Source organism: Chiloscyllium punctatum, chromosome 9 (genome assembly GCF_047496795.1).
Source record: "Chiloscyllium punctatum isolate Juve2018m chromosome 9, sChiPun1.3, whole genome shotgun sequence".
Classification (NCBI taxonomy): Eukaryota; Metazoa; Chordata; class Chondrichthyes; order Orectolobiformes; family Hemiscylliidae; genus Chiloscyllium; species Chiloscyllium punctatum.
In genome coordinates, this window is record NC_092747.1 from 126,152,663 (window position 1) to 126,172,216 (window position 19,554).

Below are 19,554 nucleotides of genomic sequence, written 5' to 3' on the forward strand. Positions count from 1 at the left end.
TGCAGAGCCATTTGTTCTATTCTGAAGTTGTTCCTTATTCATTATTAAATATGAGCTGAGATGGGTGCCCGACTAAAATGTGCATCACAGGATTCTGTCCCACAGATACCTCAAGAAGGAGCTAGTGCTTCCATATAAACCTGTTGGATTATAACCTGGTGTGTGATTTTTAACCAAATCTCTCAGATTGTTCTCCTTTCTCATTATTCATTGGGGTCAATGGAGAGCACTGGAGATCTGGACACTGAGCAAACTCTGCTTCCTGAATGGAAGGATCCTACAAATTAGCTTCAATATTCCCATCATTGCTTTGACTGTGATTACAAAATTCAGAGATGAGAGGATTATTTACTAATCTTAATAAACAACACCATCAGAGAATACATATACTTGTGGATGAACGGAAATAGGCATTCCTTATATGAAGCAGAAGGAAGTTTTTGCTGTAATATTAATTGTCTTAGCTATTACTTTTAGGTCTGTTTCAAATGCTGTACAATCCTTTGCAATAATGATGCTAAGCATAACTATTTTGTACCATCTAGCATGTTGACTAAATAGGTGTATAATTAAGCTGGATGTTTCTTGAAGCATTGGATGCCTGAGCTTTATTTATAGATATGCAGTGAGGTCAATTCTTCAGTATTATTGAAAATACTGATCTGTTATAGGTGGCTGTTGCAGAACTACTCCAGCTGATATCGCAGAGCTACGAGCTACTCTAACACTGGATTTGTCACATGATTGAGCTTCGAATTTTGGCAAGAACAATGTGAATGCTGTGGACATTTATTGCTACTAATTCTTCTGGCCTATTGTTCAACTCCAATTGTGTTGATCTAATCTTCAAATAGATGATAGCAGACTTTGATCTTCCAAAGTTTTAATTTGGAATGTCTCAAAAAGCTGATTTTTTTAATAGACTTTGTAAATAGCATTTGATCAGCAGATAGGCTTCTCTACAGCAACGATATTACTTAAAAAAGTTAGCTTTATAGTAATTTCCTTACTATATTTAAGCATCAATAGTTCCGTGGAACAGCATTAATATTCCATGATAAACTGAATTGTTGCGAAAGGATTTATCACCATTTTTGAATGAATGAGGTGTCAATTTAAATATTAGATATTTGTTTAAAAATGGCAAACTAACTTCCTGACCAGTCAAGGGGAGGTAATAGCTTTGTGGTATAATTGCTGTACTATTCAGCTAGAGATCTAGATAATGTTCTGGGGACGCATATTCCACTCTGGCCTTGGCAAAAGGAGGAATTTGAATTAAATAACAATCAGAAATTAAGATGCTAATGATGACCAGTAAAACCATGGTTGATTGTTGGAAAAACCTATCTGGTTCACTGGCTTGGCCAGCAATTCCCACATCCTGAATGAATTTTAAAATCTGTTGCTACTATCACTTCAAGAATTTTCATGACCACTCACAGCACAGAATCTCAACCCAAATCATACTTGATAAATGGAAACGAGGAATGGTGCCATCGTGGATTTGATTGAGGAGGCATATTTAATCACATATTTCCATAATGCCATTGAAATTTTATCATTATAGCAGATAATGATGTCCCTCATTATTCCAATGTTTCTGCTTCAGTCATCCTTTCCAGCAATGTGTTCCAATGAAAAAGAAATTCTCCCTTTTTAGTCATAAATTTGCCCTTCACAATACTGTGCTTATTCATCTTCCTGCCTTGACATTTCTGGAAGTATTGTATAATTTTGGTTTAGCTGTCGCAGTAAGGTATCTGATGTAATCCCTATCCAATCAACTGATTCCTCATAGGTCTTCATTCTGACAGCTAGTTTGTTTAAATGATTTTCTCTCTCCCTGAGATGGGGGTCAGGTCTCCTAGCTGTTTTGGGTTTTTGATAGCTCAGTGTTGCAATGGACAAAGCACTGTGCACTTTCAATGTAACTGATTTGATAATAAAATTTGTTTATTTTGTCCTTGTATCATTCAGACATGTTGAATGAGGAGTTAATCCCCTAATTTTAGTTCCAAAATGCAGGACCAAGCAATTGCCCATTATAAAGACAGTGTTACCCAATTGTCCAACGGTTCTCTTCTGTAAGATATTGATACTTTTCTCTTGGAGGTGTTGACTTACAGAACAAGACACTGACTGCTTAAATAAGTCAATGCGCAAAACACTGGGGAGAGAACATCAACACTCTACCCAGGTAAATTACAAAGTGGTGAAGGAAATTAGATTAGATTACTTAGTGTGGAAACAGGGCCTTCGGCCCAACAAGTCCACACCGACCCACCGAAGCACAACCCACCCATTCCCCTACATTTACCCCTTTACCTAACACTACGGGCAATTTAACATGGCCAATTCACCTGACCTGCACATCTTTGGACTGTGGGAGGAAACTGGAGCACCCAGAGGAAACCCACGCAGACACGGGGAGAACGTGCAAACTCCAGAGTCAGTCGCCTGAGGCGGGAAATGAACCCGGGTCTCTGGCGCTGTGAGGCAGCAGTGCTAACCACTGTGCCACCATGCCGCTCACTTACACAGGAGTGTGTAGATTTATTTAACAGAGCTGCCATCCTCAGCTAACAGCTGCCTACTTTAGGGCACGACAAGAATATCATATTGATAGAAGGTCCAATTGATGCACTGCACTGTTGTGCCATATTAGATAAGTGTTCCTTTGTTAGGCAATCACTGTAGCACAGAGTCAGAAGATTATGGATTCACAATGTACAACAAAAATAATAGGCCATTTGGCTCAATCAGACCATGTGAGTATAATAGATGGTTACACCTCACTTTAGCAATGCCACAATTTGTACCGAAGGTTCTTTTCTCTTGTATCAGCCTGCAATATTATAAAAATTATTTAATTGTTCTGCCTCCAGCATTGAACAAGGTAACTGTCTTAGATATTGTTTTATGGAACATAATACATCCAAAAGGGCTCTGTTCAAATAGTCAAAAATCATAAGATGGACATTCACCTTATTTATTTACATGTTCTAAAAATGTTTCTGAACTTTATGAAAAGATTAATAACATCAACAAACTTCTAACTAATATTAAGCATTTAAAGAAATTGGCCAGCCAATATATTTTCCCCTTACTTCCCCTTCCCAATGAATGGTGCTCAAAGTGGTCTCCATACCACTATACTGTCTGACCTACGAGATTTCTTGTATTTCGCAGACATCAGTCCACAATTTGACTAAATCAGAAGAGTAGTTTATTAATTTTTAAAACCATCTCCAAAAAGGAGATACTTTTTTTTCTTTACAATGGTTTCAAACTTATTCCTCTTAAAAAAAGGATTATTTGAAAAATGGAAAATAAAAACAGGATTTGTCTTTAACAATACCTCACTATGCTTACACTAATTAATCCCCACATTTACACAACAGTTCTGTATACAGACTGGCCTATGAATTGTTTATTACACAATTATAAGTTTTCAACTTCATGTTTTGAAACACCTTTTGACCACTGGAAACAGTGCATACTTTGCTGTAAGATAATTTTTTCTCATTTTTCCAGACCATGCTTTACACTTGTACCTACTTAAATCTGAGTCTAAAACATGCCCAAATCATTTTATGTCACACCTATTCATACGTTAAGTACGTTCAACTATACACTTAAATTCATTCAATACTTTCTTCTTCAGTGTCACTTTCAGGAGACCCACCATCTCTGTAATCGTATGGACCTGTGACCTGCTTCCATTCAGATGCTTGCTGAAATACATCACTGTCATTCACTGATGGTTCATGATGATCGTTTAAAACTCTTTCCAAACAAAGGGCAGATTTACTGGACTTGCAGGCTGATACTTTTGAACGTGTTTCACACCTGAAATTTCCAATGCTCATCATCCACGTGCTTAATTTTTGCCAGTTCAGTTTTTGGAATGCTATTATGCAATGCAAGTTTCCACCAACCTGATTAGAGACATTTCAAATCATTATTAAGGCAAAGATCATATGATACAGAACAGAAGGCAGCTTTTTGGCCCATCCAACCAGTATCACTTTTATAGAAGAACTATGCAATTAGTCTCACTCACCTGCTCATTTCTACTAATTTTTATTTTCTTTAAGTAATAAATCACTTTGCTTTTGAAAACTAATGAATCTGCTTCCACTACAATTTCAGATAGTGCACTTCAAGTAATGATGTAGCTTCTGATTCTTTTACTAATTATCTATAATCAGTCTCCTTTGGTTACTGAACCCTCTGCCACTGAAAACAACTTCTTTATTAATCTACCAGATATTTCAAGATTTTTCATTCTTTGCTTCAGGAATAATCATAGATTCATCAATCTTTCCATATAACTGATGTCTTTTAGGTTTGGTACAATTCTAGGAAATTGTCTCTATAGATTCTCCAAGGCTTTGACCTCTTTCCTAATTGGCCATGATGCCCCATTTGTCACTGAGCCAGTATTTTATAACGACTTAGTAGATCCAAGGTTTTTTTGGGGAGTGTGTTGGGAATGGGCAATAAAAGCTAGCCACTAGGACTCCAGTACAATTAAGATTTGTATGTAGTTTCAGTATTAACTATGACTAATGTTAATTCATACAAATTAAACTGTTGGATTGAATCAGTATTCAAGATTATAGATGCTTGCCAAATGAAGTTTGCCAGTTTCAAATATGCTGCATAAAACATATCCTGAAAAGAATACAGCTTAACTGTTCTGCTAGAGAGAAAAAACAACATAGAGGGATAATTCCATTGTTGATACTCAAGTATAAATCTCAGACTTACAAACTTGCCCTATATTCCCAACTCCCAAAAGTTGCTTTATATCACACAGGTGTGCTTCCATTTAGTGGGAAAATGTGAAACAGGGCAAAGATTACTCAAATTAAAAAGTTATTGGTTTGTGTCTGGGTGGGGTGCTCTTCAGAGAGTTGGTGTGGAATTGTTGGGCCAAATATCTGTTTCCAAACTGTAGGGATTCTTTGAAATATAATAGTCACTCGTACAGGCAAATTATCTTATGCCATAACCTCTTTATTGATTTGACGCAAATATTTGGTAAATTTTATTTTGCATAGTCTATGTTCTTGCTCACCAATCTGGCATTGATTACAGGACTCATATTAAATGGCCCAGAACTTAGGGAAATCTAAGATCTGACTGAGCATATTCATTTTCATCTTGATGGAAAACTTTGAAAATACAATATTCCAAAGTTATTTTCTACAAATTTGCTATGAACTTAGGGTAGATAGCCTTCAATTTCCAGTTACACCAAAATAGAAAAAGTTAACTCAAAAGCACATCAAACTATGCTTATAAAAGGCAAGGGCTGACCCATCTTTGTAAGCAGTTGTTCTGAAAATGATTCTGGAGACTGCAGACAGCAATTTTCTTAAGAGCCTGCTGAGTCCATCCAATTGTGTTGCTCGTTAATACTCCTATAATTCACAGCACAAGTGCAAAACTGAGATCAAACTTTTATTATATCACAGACATCTTCCAAAAAATCCAAAATCTTTCATTGTTACCTTTTTTGTTTTTCTATATTGTATACCTTTTTCAGGATTCCGAATATCAAGGTACTCAGGATTCTGAGTGTTGAGATCTAGGACTATGTCTGCCCACCTGCAGTTAGAAATAAATCACTGTATTAAAGGACATAATCATTGCATCACTAACATCCAGTAACCACAAAAGAAAATCTTTGTAAGAAACCAACCACCCTTCAAATTATCTCAACAATTGTGTCACACAGCTGGTTTCTTTTTTCTAAAAGAAGTTCTTTTCTCAAGGATACTATGTCGTTGGTTTTTTCCAGAGGGGTTGCAATTGCTCCAGGTGCCGATTAGACTGGTTTGGTACAGAGATTAAAGGGTATTGAGAGGCATTTTTTGTTTCTATGTAAACAGATGAGACTTCAGGCCTAAGTGGTCATGTTTTCAAAGTCACGTGTACAATGAAAGGGGAGTGGTCAGCTCCCTAGCTCAGCAGTTCAGTTCAGTTCAGTCCAGCCCAGCCCAGAACTAGTTAAGAGTTCATCAGTGAGCTATGTGGAAACAGTTTGCTAAACTCTTTCTTCTGCCCTTCTAACTTAAACCTGTAAGCATCGGTTCCTTTTTTTTTTACTGTTTTTAAAAGGGGGTTTGCTTAATGGAACTGTTGTGTATATTTGGAACAGGATAATAAAGTCTAGTTTGGATAGATTGACTTCTGTAGGGGTCTTGATGTTTCATTTGTGTATTTTTGTGAATACATTTTTTGTCTGTTTTAAAACCTAGCTAACTTACTCCAGGTAATTTTCACTGTACACTTACTGAAACAAATTGCAAAGTTATGAACTGGGTTGCCTGTCCAAGCATGTTTTGAGTGGTCTGGTCTAGTCCATAACAATAGTTACCACAGGATTATATGTACAGTATTATCTATTTCAAGATTTGCTTTTGATATAGATTTCTATACAAAATTGGCTGAGGTATAAGAAACAATAATGGTTAAATGGAAATTTTTTAGGCTGGAAGGTTTCTTGTGAAGTTCTCCAGGTGTCAGTATTGGAACCCTTGGTCTAGATCTTGTGTGGAGGAGACCATCTGAAAATTTGCAGACAATACCATTCTCTCAGTTTATAATTGTGAAGTGTAGAACTGTTCAATGATATTGACAATTTGGTGGAGTGGACAAAGGTTGCTGATGAAGTTCAAGGCAGAGAATTGTGAGGAGATGTACTTTGGTACGAAGAACATGTGAAGATATTATGAAATAAATAGTATTATCCTAAATGGTGCACAGGAACCGAGATATGAGGCTTTACATTTACATAATTTTGTTGCTTTTAATTTCCCTCCAAGGTGTCCTTGTTCCTCCTCAAATTTCGGATATAAACAAGTAAATACCAACTGAGAATGGAGGTAGGTGAATCCTCTCTCTTCTCCAGTGGTACTGGAAAAGACAGGATTTACTGGAATGTTCAGACAAGTGACAGAATCCCTATAGTATGGAAACAGGCCCTTCGGCCCAACAGGTCCACACTGACCATCCAAAGATTAATCCACCCATACCCATACTCCTACCCTAATACACTGCATTCAAACCCCCGACTAATGCACGTAACCTACACACCGCTGAACACTGGATAATTTAGCATGGCCAATTCACCAAACCTGCACATCTTTGGATTGTGGCAGGAAACCCATACAGACACTGGGGAGAATGTCTGGCTGGAGTTTGTGCAGTCGCCAGAGGCTAGAATTGAACCTGGGTCCCTGGTGCAGTGAGGCAGCAATGCTAAACACTCAGCCACCGTGCCACCTTTTCTGATTTTCTTGGATTTCTGAGCAATGTCTCTAAGATGTATGCTCGAGTACTAATTGCCAATTATCCTAGTTTCCCAAGTAACAGATCACAGGTGCAAATCAGTATAGATTGAATGACTATACCATTCGTAAAGGCAGGAAAATAATAATTTCTAGGGAAGGATTTTTGGTTCTAGCCTCTGGCAATAATCAGTAAGGGGCAAAGGGGTCAGCCTCAAAGTTCTATAGAGTCAACAATCTTAGAAATCTCACTGCAAAGAATCTCTGTCTGTGGTCATAAGTATAATAGTGGAGCCAGGTCGAACATGAAACATAAACCACATTGACCAAGAATCAAAACTTCATCTCATTCACTGCACAACAAAATGCTAAGTGCATTAAAACTGAGGCTTTTCATGTGAATTCTAAATTAAAAAGGATGAGATAGGATGAATGGTGAGCAAATGTTATGCTTGGACTCTACAACAGGAGGTCATAATCTCAGAATGAAGTGTTAATCATTTGGAATTCAACACCGAAGAAATATGGTGACAGCTCAGTGGTAAGATTCTTGGGTACTATAAGAATTAAGCTTCATATGAATAGTCAGTCAATGGAGGTGGAGTTGAAAAAAAGACTTTAATCATACTGAATGCGCCAAATGGCCTATTCTAGCTCTCATTTCTTATGGACATTTTTTCATAAGAACAGAATCCAAGCACAACATTTTCTCAAAGTGCTACTGACTAAACAAATTGCAGATTTGTCTGAATACTATTTTTGCTTTCAATTATATATAGTTAAAAATAAATTAAAATCAAATGGCAAAATTTCTTCATAGAAATGCTTTCCAATATGGAGGAATAAGATGTCAAAACTATGCTACCTTGCTTTCCTTTAAAAGGCTCTGCTGCCTTCAACAGCCCGTCCACTACTTCATTAAAAGGAGAAAACTGACAAAGAATATTAAAGGTGTTGACTCCTTGTTGGGGTGATTCCACAGGAGACCTGTTGTTCAAGTGATCATTTTGTTGTTGTGGTTCTGTTCGCCGAGCTGGGAAATTGTGTTGCAGACATTTCGTCCCCGGTCTAGGTGACATCCTCAGTGCTTGGGAGCCTCCTGTGAAGCGCTTCTGTGATGTTTCCTCCGGCATTTGTAGTGGTTTGAATCTGCTGCTTCCGGTTGTCAGTTCCAGCTGTCAGTTGCAGTGGTCGGTATATTGGGTCCAGGTTGATGTGCTTATTGATTGAATCTGTGGATGAGTGCCATGCCTCTAGGAATTCCCTGGCTGTTCTCTGTTTGGCTTGTCCTCTAACAGTAGTGTTGTCCCAGTTGAATTCATGTGGCTCATAATCTGTGTGTGTGGCTACTAAGGATAGCTGGTCATGTCGTTTTGTGGCTAGTTTCTCTGGCTAGAGTTTTGTTGATAGAGGTGAACAGTGCCGTTATATCGAATGAGACCATAATTTCTTCCTTGTCTATGTGTATATTTCTGATGATGTCCAAGAATTCCTGTGTTGACTGTATCGAGTGTCTGGATCCGCTGATCAGGTGTTTCAGTTTCTGCTGTAGTTCTTTAGCCAGTTTGTGTGATGGTGTCCCTGGTAGTGATACTATGGGTCTGAGTGGGATGTCTGGTTTGTGCACTTTAGGTAGTCCATAGAATCTGGGGGTGTTGTTGCTTTCAGGTTTCATTCTCTGTAGGTCAAACCTGGTTATCTGTCCGTTTTTTTGTAGGTTCCTCAGTGTTGTTTATCCTATTGGTGAGCTGTGGGGTGGGGTCAAACTCCCTCTTTTGGTAGGTGTTGGTATCTGCAAGTAGTTGTTGCACTTTTTGGATGTAGTCTGCTTTGTCCAGGATGACCGTCATTCTGCCTTTGTCTGCATCCATGAACACCAACTAGCCACGAAACGACATGACCAGCTATCTTTAGTAGCCACACACGCAGATGATAAGCAACATGAGTTCGACTGGGACAACACTACTATTATAGGGCAAGCCGAACAGAGAACAGACAGGGAATTCCTAGAGGCGTGGCACTCATCCACAGATTCAATCAATAAGCACATTGACCTGGACCCAATAAACCGGCCACTGCAACGAACAGCTACAACAGGAGGTCACAATCTCCCAGAAACACTTCTCACAGGAGGCTCCCAAGCACTGAGGATATCACCTAGACAGGGGATGAAACGTCTGCAACACAAATTCCCAGCTCGGCGAACAGAACCACAACAACGAGCACCTGAGCTACAAATCTTCTCACAAACTTTGATCATTTTGTTTTGGAGCTAAGTCAAAATATCAGGAAGCTCTTGTACTAACATTGTCCCCAGGTTTGACCTAATCCCCTCACCTTTTGGTGATAGTTTATGTACACTTATTTGATAAAGACTAACAGAGAGCTAGTTCAGTGTGGACCAAACCTTGGATCTGTATGGTGTAGCTATTGTTTTACCTGTGTCATCAAGTGACCTTATAATGTAGCATACTGATGTGATATCACGTTAAACTTACTTTTTGCAGTGAATGGCTGGATGTTTCTTACTTGGTTCACCTATTAAAATCCAAAACTCCATTTCATCAAGGGGCAGCTTCCCTCTGTAAGCAAAAGGCAAAACAAAATGCCTGCAATATGTAATTGGGAATGGAATACTTTATTCTCCTGTCCATCTGCAATTAGATATGCAAGTGTACTGTCACCCAATTTAAGAACAATATGAAAATGGAAAGGGTACATCATGGGTTCATTTTCTGTTATTTATAGGATAATAATGATGCATTATTTCCATTAGTTACAGATATGTGAAACAACAAAAGAAATTAACGGTTGAAACAAAAATGATTAGAACATAGAATTCTCCACAAACTGTTGTCAAAGAAGAATCCATAAGAATGTAAAATAATTGCTTAAAAAAAAAGTAATTCAACCCTCTTCTATAACATCTTTCATATCACAGGTATCTACCCAATTAGCATAGTAATACCAGAATCTCAAAATAATTTACATTTGTTGATTAGCACATAAACATTGTGAAAATGTAAGTTTAAGTGGGTGCACTTACATCTAACAGTATCCATCGGTTCCCTAATATTTCAAACTAGCGAAAGTGACTACTACAAATGCTGGAGATCAGAGTCAAAATTAGAGTGGTGCTGGAAAAGCACAGCAGGTCAGGCATCTGACGAGCAGGAAAAATCGACACTTCGACAAATCGAAGTGCTGACAATTCCTGATGAAGGGCTTTTGCCTGAAGCATCTGTTTTCCTGCTCATCAGATGCTGCCTGACCTGCTGTGCTTTTCCAGCTCCACTCTAATCTTAACTAATATTTCAAACTAGTATAATTGTTCTAAAATTACAGAGAAAAAGTAAGATGACAGCCATTTTAAAAAAACTATATGTAATTAATTATTCACATGAAAAAGCCAATATTTGACTCTTAAAACTTCTGTAATGTTACATTTCTTTCAATTAGAATGAATCAGAATTCAAGTTTTCTTGCAATTAGTTTATCATTGAAATCCACACGGAGGCAACAGTATCATAAAGCTACCCAGAGAAGCATTGCAGTTATAGGTGTAGGCTTGCTCACTGAGCTGGTAGGTTCATTTTCAGACATTTCATTACCATACTAGTTAACATCATCAGTGAGTGTCCGATGAAGCACTGGTGTTAGCAACCCGCTTTCTATTTGTGTTTAGGTTTCCTTACGTTGGTGATGTAATTTCCTGTGGTGACATTAGTTCCTATGGCGATGTTAGTTCCTGTTCTTTTTCTCAAGAGGGTGGTAAATGGGGACCAAATCAATATGTTTGATGAGAGTTCTGGTTGGAATGCCATGCTTCTAGGAATTATCGTGCATGTCCCTGTTTGGCTTGTCCTAGGATGGATATTTTGTCCCAGTCAAAGTGTCGTCCTTCCTCATCTATATGTAAGGATATGAGTGAGAGTGGGTCATGTCATCTTGTGGCTAGTTGATGTTCATGTATCCAGGTGGCTAGTTTTCTGCCTGTTTGTCCAATGTAGTGTTTGTTACAGTTCTTGCAAGGTATTTTGTAAATGACATTAGTTTTGCTTGTTGTCTGTATAGGGTCTTTCAAGTTCGTTAGCCGCTATTTGAGTGTGTTGGTGGGTTTGTGGGCTACCATGGTGCCAAGGGGTCTGAGCAGTCTGGCAGTCATTTCAGAGATGTCTTTGATGTAGGGGAGAGTGGATATGTTCTCTGGATGTGTTGTGTTTTGACTCCTTGTTTGGGTTTGTTGCTGAGAAATTGGTGGACTATGTTCACAAGTTTTGAGAAGATTTGTAGCTCAGGTTGAGGTTCTGTATGTAGTTATGCTCGCTGAGCTGGAAAGTTCATTTTCAGATGATTCGTCGCATATTAGGTAACATCTTCAGTTAGCCTCCGGATGTTGCACTGCTTTCTATTTATATGTTTAGGTTTCTTTGGGTGCCCAAATCCAAAGAAACCCAACCATATAAATAGAAAGCAGGAATCATCAGCAGTGCTTCATCTGGAGGCTCACTGAAGATGTTACCTAGCTGTGACAAAACATCTGAAAATGTACCTTGTAGCTCAGCAAGCATAACTACATCCAAGACTGTGTTCATTGGGTACCTGTTCTTTTTGAATACACTGTATAGGTGATTTTCCTCTGTGCTGCAGTATGTGGTGGGTCATTGAAATAATGTTCTAATGCAGCTTTGTTTGTGGATGTTGGGATGATTGCTTCTGTAGTTTAGTATTTGGTCCGTTTGTGTTGTTTTCCTGTAGACGCTGGTCCCTGTAGTCAAATTCTCTTGCAAGAACTGCTACAAACACTAAATTATACAAACAGGCAGAAAACTAGCCACAAAAAGACATGACCCTCTCTCACTAGTATCTTTACATACAGATGAGGAAAGACACCACTTCAACTGGGACAACACCTCCATCTTAGGACGGGCCAAACAGAGACAGAGACATGCATGAAAATTCCTAGAAGCATGGCATTCCAACTGGAACTTTATCAACAAACCGTGATTTGGATCCCATTTACCACCCCCTGAAAAAAAACAGGAAGTGACATCACCAACCCAAGGAAACCTAAACACAAATAGAAAGCGGGCCATACCACCAGTGCTTCATACGGAGGCTCACTGATGATGTTACGTTACCCAGTATGGTGATGAAACATCTGAAATAGAGAACCTCAACCTGAGCTGCAAGCCTTCTCAAAACTCGCTAACTCGTACACTCAATGATAAGGTCCTAGAGAGTGTTGCTGAACAAAGAGAACTTGGACTGCAGGTTCATAGTTCCTTGAAAGTAGAGTCACGGGTAGATAGGATAGTGAAGGCGGCATTTCGTATGTTTTCCTTTATTGATTTGGAGTATGAGTACAGGAATTGGGAGGTTATGTTGAGGCTGTACAGGACATTGGTCAGGCCACTTTTGGAATATTGCATGCAATTCTGGTCTCCATCCTATCAGAAGGATGTTGAGATTTGAAAGGGTTCAGAAAAGGATTATAAGGATTGCCAGGGTTGGAGGATTTGAGCTATAGAGACAGGTTGAATAGGCTGGGGCTGTCTTCCATGGAGCAGAGGTTGAGGGGTGACTTTTGAGGTTCGTAAAATCATGAGGGGCATGGATAGGGTAAATAGATAAAATCTTTTCCCTGGGATGGGGCGAGTCTAGAACTAGAGGGCATGGTTTAGGATGAGAGGGGAATGATTAAAGAGACCGAAGGAGCAAAGTTTTCATGCAGAGGGTGGTATGTATATGGAATAACCTGCCAGAGGAAGTGGAGGCTAGTACAATTACAACATTTAAAAGGCATCTGGATGGGTATGTGAATAGGAAAGGTTTAAGCGGAATACGGACAGGGTGCTGACAAGTGGGACTAGATTGGGTTAGTATATCTGGTCGACATGGATGGATTGGACCGAAAGGTCTGTTTCTGTGCAGTACATCTCTATAACTATGACCAGGACAACACATCCATTCTCCCGAGATTAGATTAGATTACTTACAGTGTGGAAACAGGCCCAAGAAGTCCACACCGACTCGCCGAAGCGTAACCCACCCATACTCCTGCATTTACCTCTTACCTAACACTATGGGCAATTTAGCATGGCCAATTCACCTGACCTGCACATCTTTGGACTGAGGGGGGAAAACCGGAGCACCCGGAGGAAACCCACGCAGACACGGGGAGAATGTGCAAACTTCACAGGACAAGCCAAACAGGAAGACAAACAAGAATTCCTAGAAGCATGGCATTCCAACTGGACTAACAACACACACATCGGCTTGGACCCTATTTACCAACCCCTGAGAAAAAGAACAAGAACTGACATCACCAACTGAAAGAAACCTAAACACAAGTAGAAAGCAGGTCATTAACACCAGTGCTTCAGCGGCGACTCATTGATGATGTTACCACTTCCGCCCCCATCATGGCCATTTCCACAGCCATTTCCGCCCCTCAATTCCTCATGCACCACGTGTGACATCACTTCCGCCCGTCACATCATTGCTGATGTCACACACTCGGTGACTTTCACCCCCCATATACTGCCGTGTTTACCACCACTTCCGCCCCCACCGCCACTCACCTGCATTCTGCTGACACGCCCCCCCACAGATCCCACTGTCACCATCCCCGCCCCCCCCCCCCCCCAGAACCCTGAGAGGAACACCACCCCTGCTCATGACTTCACCCCCATTCCCCCCACCACCACACCCACTTCAGTTACAGGCTCCGCACCCCCCACCCCCAGCTCCACACCCACACCAGCTCCCAGCCCTGCCGAGTTTTCACTATCCCTCCAGCCTCCCCCTCACTGAGGACAAACGATCAGTGCTCAGCAAAGGACTCAGCTTTATCTCCCTCCGCCCACACATCAATGAATTTAATACAAGCCGTGATGTCAAACAATTCTTCCACCGCCACCGAGCTAACCTTCACAATCAGGGCTCGTGCCCACCCTCCGAGGACCCCTTCGCCCACCTCCAACACACTGCATCCACCTGGACACCCCGTGTTGGTCTATTACCTGCCCTCGACTTCTTCATTTCTAACTGCCGCTGGGACATTAACCGCCTCAACCTGCCTACCCTCTTACCCCCCCCGACTCCAACCTCTCAACCTCATAGCACACAGCCCTCCACTCCCTCTGCTCCAATCCCGACCTCACCATCAAACCAGCGGATAAAAGGGGGTGCAGTAGTAGTCTGGCGCACTGACCTCTACACCGCTGAAGCCAGTTGCCAACTTGAGGACCCCACCTCTTACCGCCCCCTTGACCATGACCCCACCCCCCCCCCATCACCAAATTACCTCCCAGACCATACAGAACCTCATCACCTCAGGAGATCTCCCACCCACAGCTTCCAACCTCAGAACCGGGCAGTGCGGAGTTCCCAGACTATCTTCACAAGCCTGACCACCCTGGCCGACCCATTGTCTCAGCATGCTCCTGCCCCACCGAACTCACCTCTACCTACCTCAACACTGTCCTATCCCCCCCTAGTCCAGGAACTCCCCACATACGTTCGAGACACCACCCATGCCCTCCACCTCCAAGACTTCTGTTTCCCTGGCCCCCAACGCCTCATCTTCACCATGGATATCCAGTCCCTCTACACCTCCATCCGCCATGACCAGGACCTCAAAGCCCTCAGTTTCTTCCTCTCCCGACACTCTCATTTGTTTGGCCTAACTGGTCCTCACCCTTAATTTCTCCTTCGAATCCTCCCATTTCTCCAGATCAAAGGGGTAGCCATGGGCACCCGTATGGGCCCCAGCTATACCGGTCTTTGTTGGCTACATAGAACAGTCCATCTTCCATAAATACACCGGCACCACTCCCCACCTCTTTCTCCATTACATTGATGACTGCATTGGCGCCACCTCATGCTCCCGTGAGGAGGTTGAGCAATTCATCAACTTCACTAACACATTCCACCCTGACCTTAAAATTTACCTGCTTAAAAATGTGTTACTAGAAAAACGCAGGTCAGGCAGCATCAAAGGAACAGGAGAATCGACGTTTTGGGCATAAGCTCCTCTTATGCCCGAAACGTCGATTCTCCTGTTCCTTTGATGCTGCCTGACCTGTTGCGGTTTTCCAGCAACACATTTTTAAGCTCTGATCTCCAGCATCTGCAGTCCTCACTTTTTCCCTTAAAATTTACCTGGACCATCTCTAACACCTCCCTCCCTTTCCTGGACCTCTCCATCTCCATTAACAGTGACCGACCTAATATCGACATTTTTTACAAACCCACCAACTCCCACAGCTACCTGGATTACACCTCTTCCCACCCTACCTCTTGCAAAAATGCCATCCCGCATTCCCAAATCCTCCACCTCCACCGTATCTGCTCCCAGGAGGACCAGTTCCACCACAGAACACACCAGATGGCCTCCTTCTTTAGAGACCGCAATTTCCCTTACCACGTGGTTAAAGATGCCCTCCAACGCATCTCGTCCACATCCCACACCTCCGCCCTCAGACCCCACCCCTCCAACCGTAACAAGGACAGAACGCCCCTGGTGCTCACCTTCCACCCTACCAACCTTCGCATAAACCAAATCATCGCCGACATTTCTGCCACCTCCAAATGGACCCCACCACCAGGGATATATTTCCCTCCCCAGCCCTTTCTGCCTTCTACAAAGACCATTCCCTCCGTGACTACCAGGTCAGGTCCACGCCCCCCAATAGCCCACCCTCCCCTCCTGGCACCTTCCCCTGCCACCGCAGGAATTGCAAACCCTGCGCCCACACCACCTCCCTCACCTCCATCCAAGGCCCTAAAAGGAACCTTCCACATCCAAAGTTTTACCTGCACATCCACCAATATCATTTATTGTATCCGTTGCTCCCAATGCGGTCTCCTCTACATTGGGGAGACTGGGCGCCTCCTAGCAGAGCGCTTTAGGGAACATCTCCAGGACACCCGCACCAATCAACCACACCACCCTGTGGCCCAACATTTCAATCCCCCTCTCACTCTGCCGAGGACATGGAGGTCCTGAGCCTCCTTCACCGCCGCTCCCTCACCACCTGACGCCTGGAGGAAGAACGCCTCATCTTCCGCCTTGGAACATGTCAACCCCAGGGCATCAATGTGGACTTCACCAGTTTCCTCATTTCCCCTTCCCCCACCTCACCCTGTTCCAAACTTCCAGTTCAGCACTGTCCCCATGACTTGTCCTACCTGCCTATCTTCTTTTCCACCTATCCACTCCATCCTCCTCTCTGACCTAGCACCTCCATCCCCTCCCCCACTCACCTATTGTACTCTATGCTACTTTCTCCCCACCCCTACCCTCTTATTTATCTCTCCACCCTTCAGGCACTCTGCCTGTATTCCTGATGAAGGGCTTTTGCCCAAAACATCGATTTTCCTGCTCCTTGGATGCTGCCTGAACTGCTGTGCTTTTCCAGCACCACTAATCCAGAATCTGGTTTCCAGCATCTGCAGTCATTGTTTTTACCACCTTGATGATGTTACCTAGTATGGTGACAAAACATCTGAAAACAAACCTTACAGCTCAGCAGGCATACCCACACCCAGAACATCAACCCGAGCAAAAAAGTCTTTGCAAGACTCGTATTGCAATTATAGAATTATGCATACTCACCGAAATGCTTTGGATGCCTTTAAAGGGGTAGCCTCAAATCCAATAGGACAGAAGTAATGATTTTGGCAATGATAGATGAAAGCCATTGACTCATCCTTCAGTCCTTGCGTTAACTTCATTAAAGCCCCTTCAGCTGGAATATAACCATAAATAAACATCCAACTATATTACAAGATCCTATATTCACCCTGCAGTAAGTTAAGCTGTTATCATTATGTTCCAGTAGATTATCACAGAAATTAAATTTGTCATGGCCATAGTATAGAAAATAAAATTGAGATTATCGGGTTAACTGGAGTGTTGGAAAAGCCTCTTGTTTTGCAAAGTAGGTTTTGGGAAGTAGAGGCAAAAATAAACAAAACCTTTTGGAGTTCCCACTCCTGACCCAACAACAAATTACTTCTGGCAGTGCAATCACATTTGCCAAGAACAATATAGCTTTGTGTGCAATATTCCCAACATTGTCATTGGTCACACACAGTTAGGCAAGACAGTAAGGGTACCTATGAAATTGTACCCAGCAGAATACAGTCTAACATTGAGGAAGAGAGAAGAGAAAGAAAAGGTGGATAGTATATACACAGCTCCCTATGTATCAGGAGACGATAGCACTAAATTGCAACTCCTGACAGTTCAACTCTGAAAGATAGCTAGCAGTAAAAGCAGAATATGGTTAATTTACTCGTGTGGGGTGCTGGAACATAGAAATTTATACACAGCAAAATGCCATGGATGCTAGAAATGCAAAATAAAAACAAGGTGCTGATAATATTTTGCAGGTCTGGCAGAATCCATGGAGATAGAAATACATCATCTCTTGATAGTACAGAACTGAAATGTTGCTTAAAAAAGTTAAGGTGAATATTTTCATCTTGCACTCATCAGGATCAGGATGCTAGAAACGGACTTGGGGAAAACAAAAAGGACAAATTTCTACAGCATGAGGAAGGAGTGCTGATTGGTCAGGCTATCAGTTCATAGAATCAGAGTCTCTACAGCGTGGAAGCAGGCCATTAGATGAATAGAGTCTGCACCAATCCTGAGGAGCAACCCACACAGACACCCACCCCCAACCCTATCCCCACCCCTGTAACTCTGCATTCCCCATGGCTAATCCACCAGCACAGCACATCTCTGGACATGGTGGGAAATTTAGCACAGCCAAAATACCTAACCTGGAGATCTTCAAACTGTGAGAGGAAACCCATGCAGACACTGGGGGAATGTGCAAACCCCACACAGACAGACTGTTGCCCAAGGCTAGATTGAAACCCGGTTCCCTGACACTGAGGCAGCAGTTGACTGATCACTGAGCCACCTTACATGGCAACGCAGTAGAACAGTCAGCCTCTATTGTAGTCTACCTGCCTGGTCTGAGAACAAGACCATGAAGGTGCAGAGATTGATCAGCAAGTTACCGATCTCTATGACACTTTCTTCTTCACCCCCTGCAATGAAAAGAGTGCAGTGTAGGTTCAAAATTCCTTTGGCCCACATAAAGCACGGCTGTGTGTGATAATATGTGTAGCTTATAGTATGCACACATTCATCCACTGCAAACCCAATAAGTAATCTTAAATTAGTTTCTGGTGTAATTCTTAGCATTCCCCAATTATTTATTAAATGTTGTTCAATACCAGATCCATCCAGTTGCACCGTCGATCGATTTTGCAGCTTTCTGATTGGGTGACAAAAACAAACCATGAAAATTGCCATTCCGCTGTACTCCCTTGGCAACACCACGAATAAATCGGTATACTATCTGGTCTAAGATTGACCAGAAACTTTCCAGCATTTCAATGTCAAGGATGGCCCAATCAGCAGCACCACCACCTCTCAGTCCCAAGGTTGTCATGGCTCACACTTTCATCTTTCACTGCATTCAGCTCTTCAACAAAGACCTTTGCCCTCTTGTTCTCTCTTTGTGAAACTACATCATGCTCATACTATGCCTAACCTCAGACATGATATTAAAAGGTGCAAAATGTTTCGTTTGTGAAATCAATATCCTTTGCGATGACAAGTAGATTATTTTTGATAGAAGCTATTTCATAGATGTTGCCTCACATCAGCACATTGACTTTTTATAATGCAGGCAAGTCCATGCAATTGTTAATAGATTAATGCATAATGCACTTCAAGTACCAGTTTCTCCAGCTGTTCTATTTTTCCCATGTGGTTTGTATAGAACATACGAACAGCCTCTCATGTGAAAATGCTCATTCAGCTGTCTGAACCATCTGTGAAAAGCAGCAGAAAAGAAATATTTTAATATCAATACAAACATAAATTAAATAATTTAGTTTTGATCCAAGGAATTCTAGATGAATGGTAACATTTATCTGGAACAGGCCAGGTGGATCGCAATAATCCTTCTCATCCTGCACATTTGCTACAGGATAGATTCCATCACAGCAGATCAAAACTTTTGTTAGGAGAATCTAGTGCACTTTTTCTTAAATTACAACTACTCTGCCAAAGTATTTATTAAGTTAGGAAATTCCTTGGAATGATTAAATACATTTGCATTCACAATATTGTCGCAGCTCTGAGAAACATCTTATATAAAATAATTTTATTCAGTTGTTAATTTACCAAAAGCAAACATTGACATGAGCACAGTAAGCT

At 41.6% G+C, this 19,554-nt stretch overlaps 2 protein-coding genes across 7 annotated transcripts in view; one reads left to right on the forward strand and one right to left on the reverse strand.

The window, feature by feature from the left end:
* Window positions 1-19,554, forward strand: part of LOC140481665 (homocysteine S-methyltransferase YbgG) — a 64,777-nt gene that overhangs the window by 30,570 nt on the left and 14,653 nt on the right. Inside the window, exon 9 of one of the 5 annotated variants that reach the window (XM_072578214.1) lies at window positions 672-6,201. The exons of 3 other annotated variants lie outside the window; for them this stretch is intronic. In XM_072578214.1, the coding sequence (XP_072434315.1) occupies window positions 672-748 (77 nt within the window). In that variant the 3' untranslated portion in view covers window positions 749-6,201. Of the gene's footprint in view, window positions 1-671; window positions 6,202-19,554 lie in introns of those variants that run through there. One more of the 5 variants, XM_072578219.1, reaches the window with a different exon arrangement.
* Window positions 3,207-19,554, reverse strand: part of LOC140481664 (basic immunoglobulin-like variable motif-containing protein) — a 31,342-nt gene continuing 14,994 nt past the window's right edge. Inside the window, exons 5-9 of one of the 2 annotated variants that reach the window (XM_072578213.1) lie at window positions 19,072-19,166; window positions 16,927-17,059; window positions 9,803-9,886; window positions 5,523-5,619; window positions 3,207-3,941 (exon numbers count right to left, since the gene is read on the reverse strand). In XM_072578213.1, the coding sequence (XP_072434314.1) occupies window positions 3,645-3,941; window positions 5,523-5,619; window positions 9,803-9,886; window positions 16,927-17,059; window positions 19,072-19,166 (706 nt within the window). In that variant the 3' untranslated portion in view covers window positions 3,207-3,644. Of the gene's footprint in view, window positions 3,942-5,522; window positions 5,620-9,802; window positions 9,914-16,926; window positions 17,060-19,071; window positions 19,167-19,554 lie in introns of both variants that reach the window. The other variant, XM_072578212.1, reaches the window with a different exon arrangement.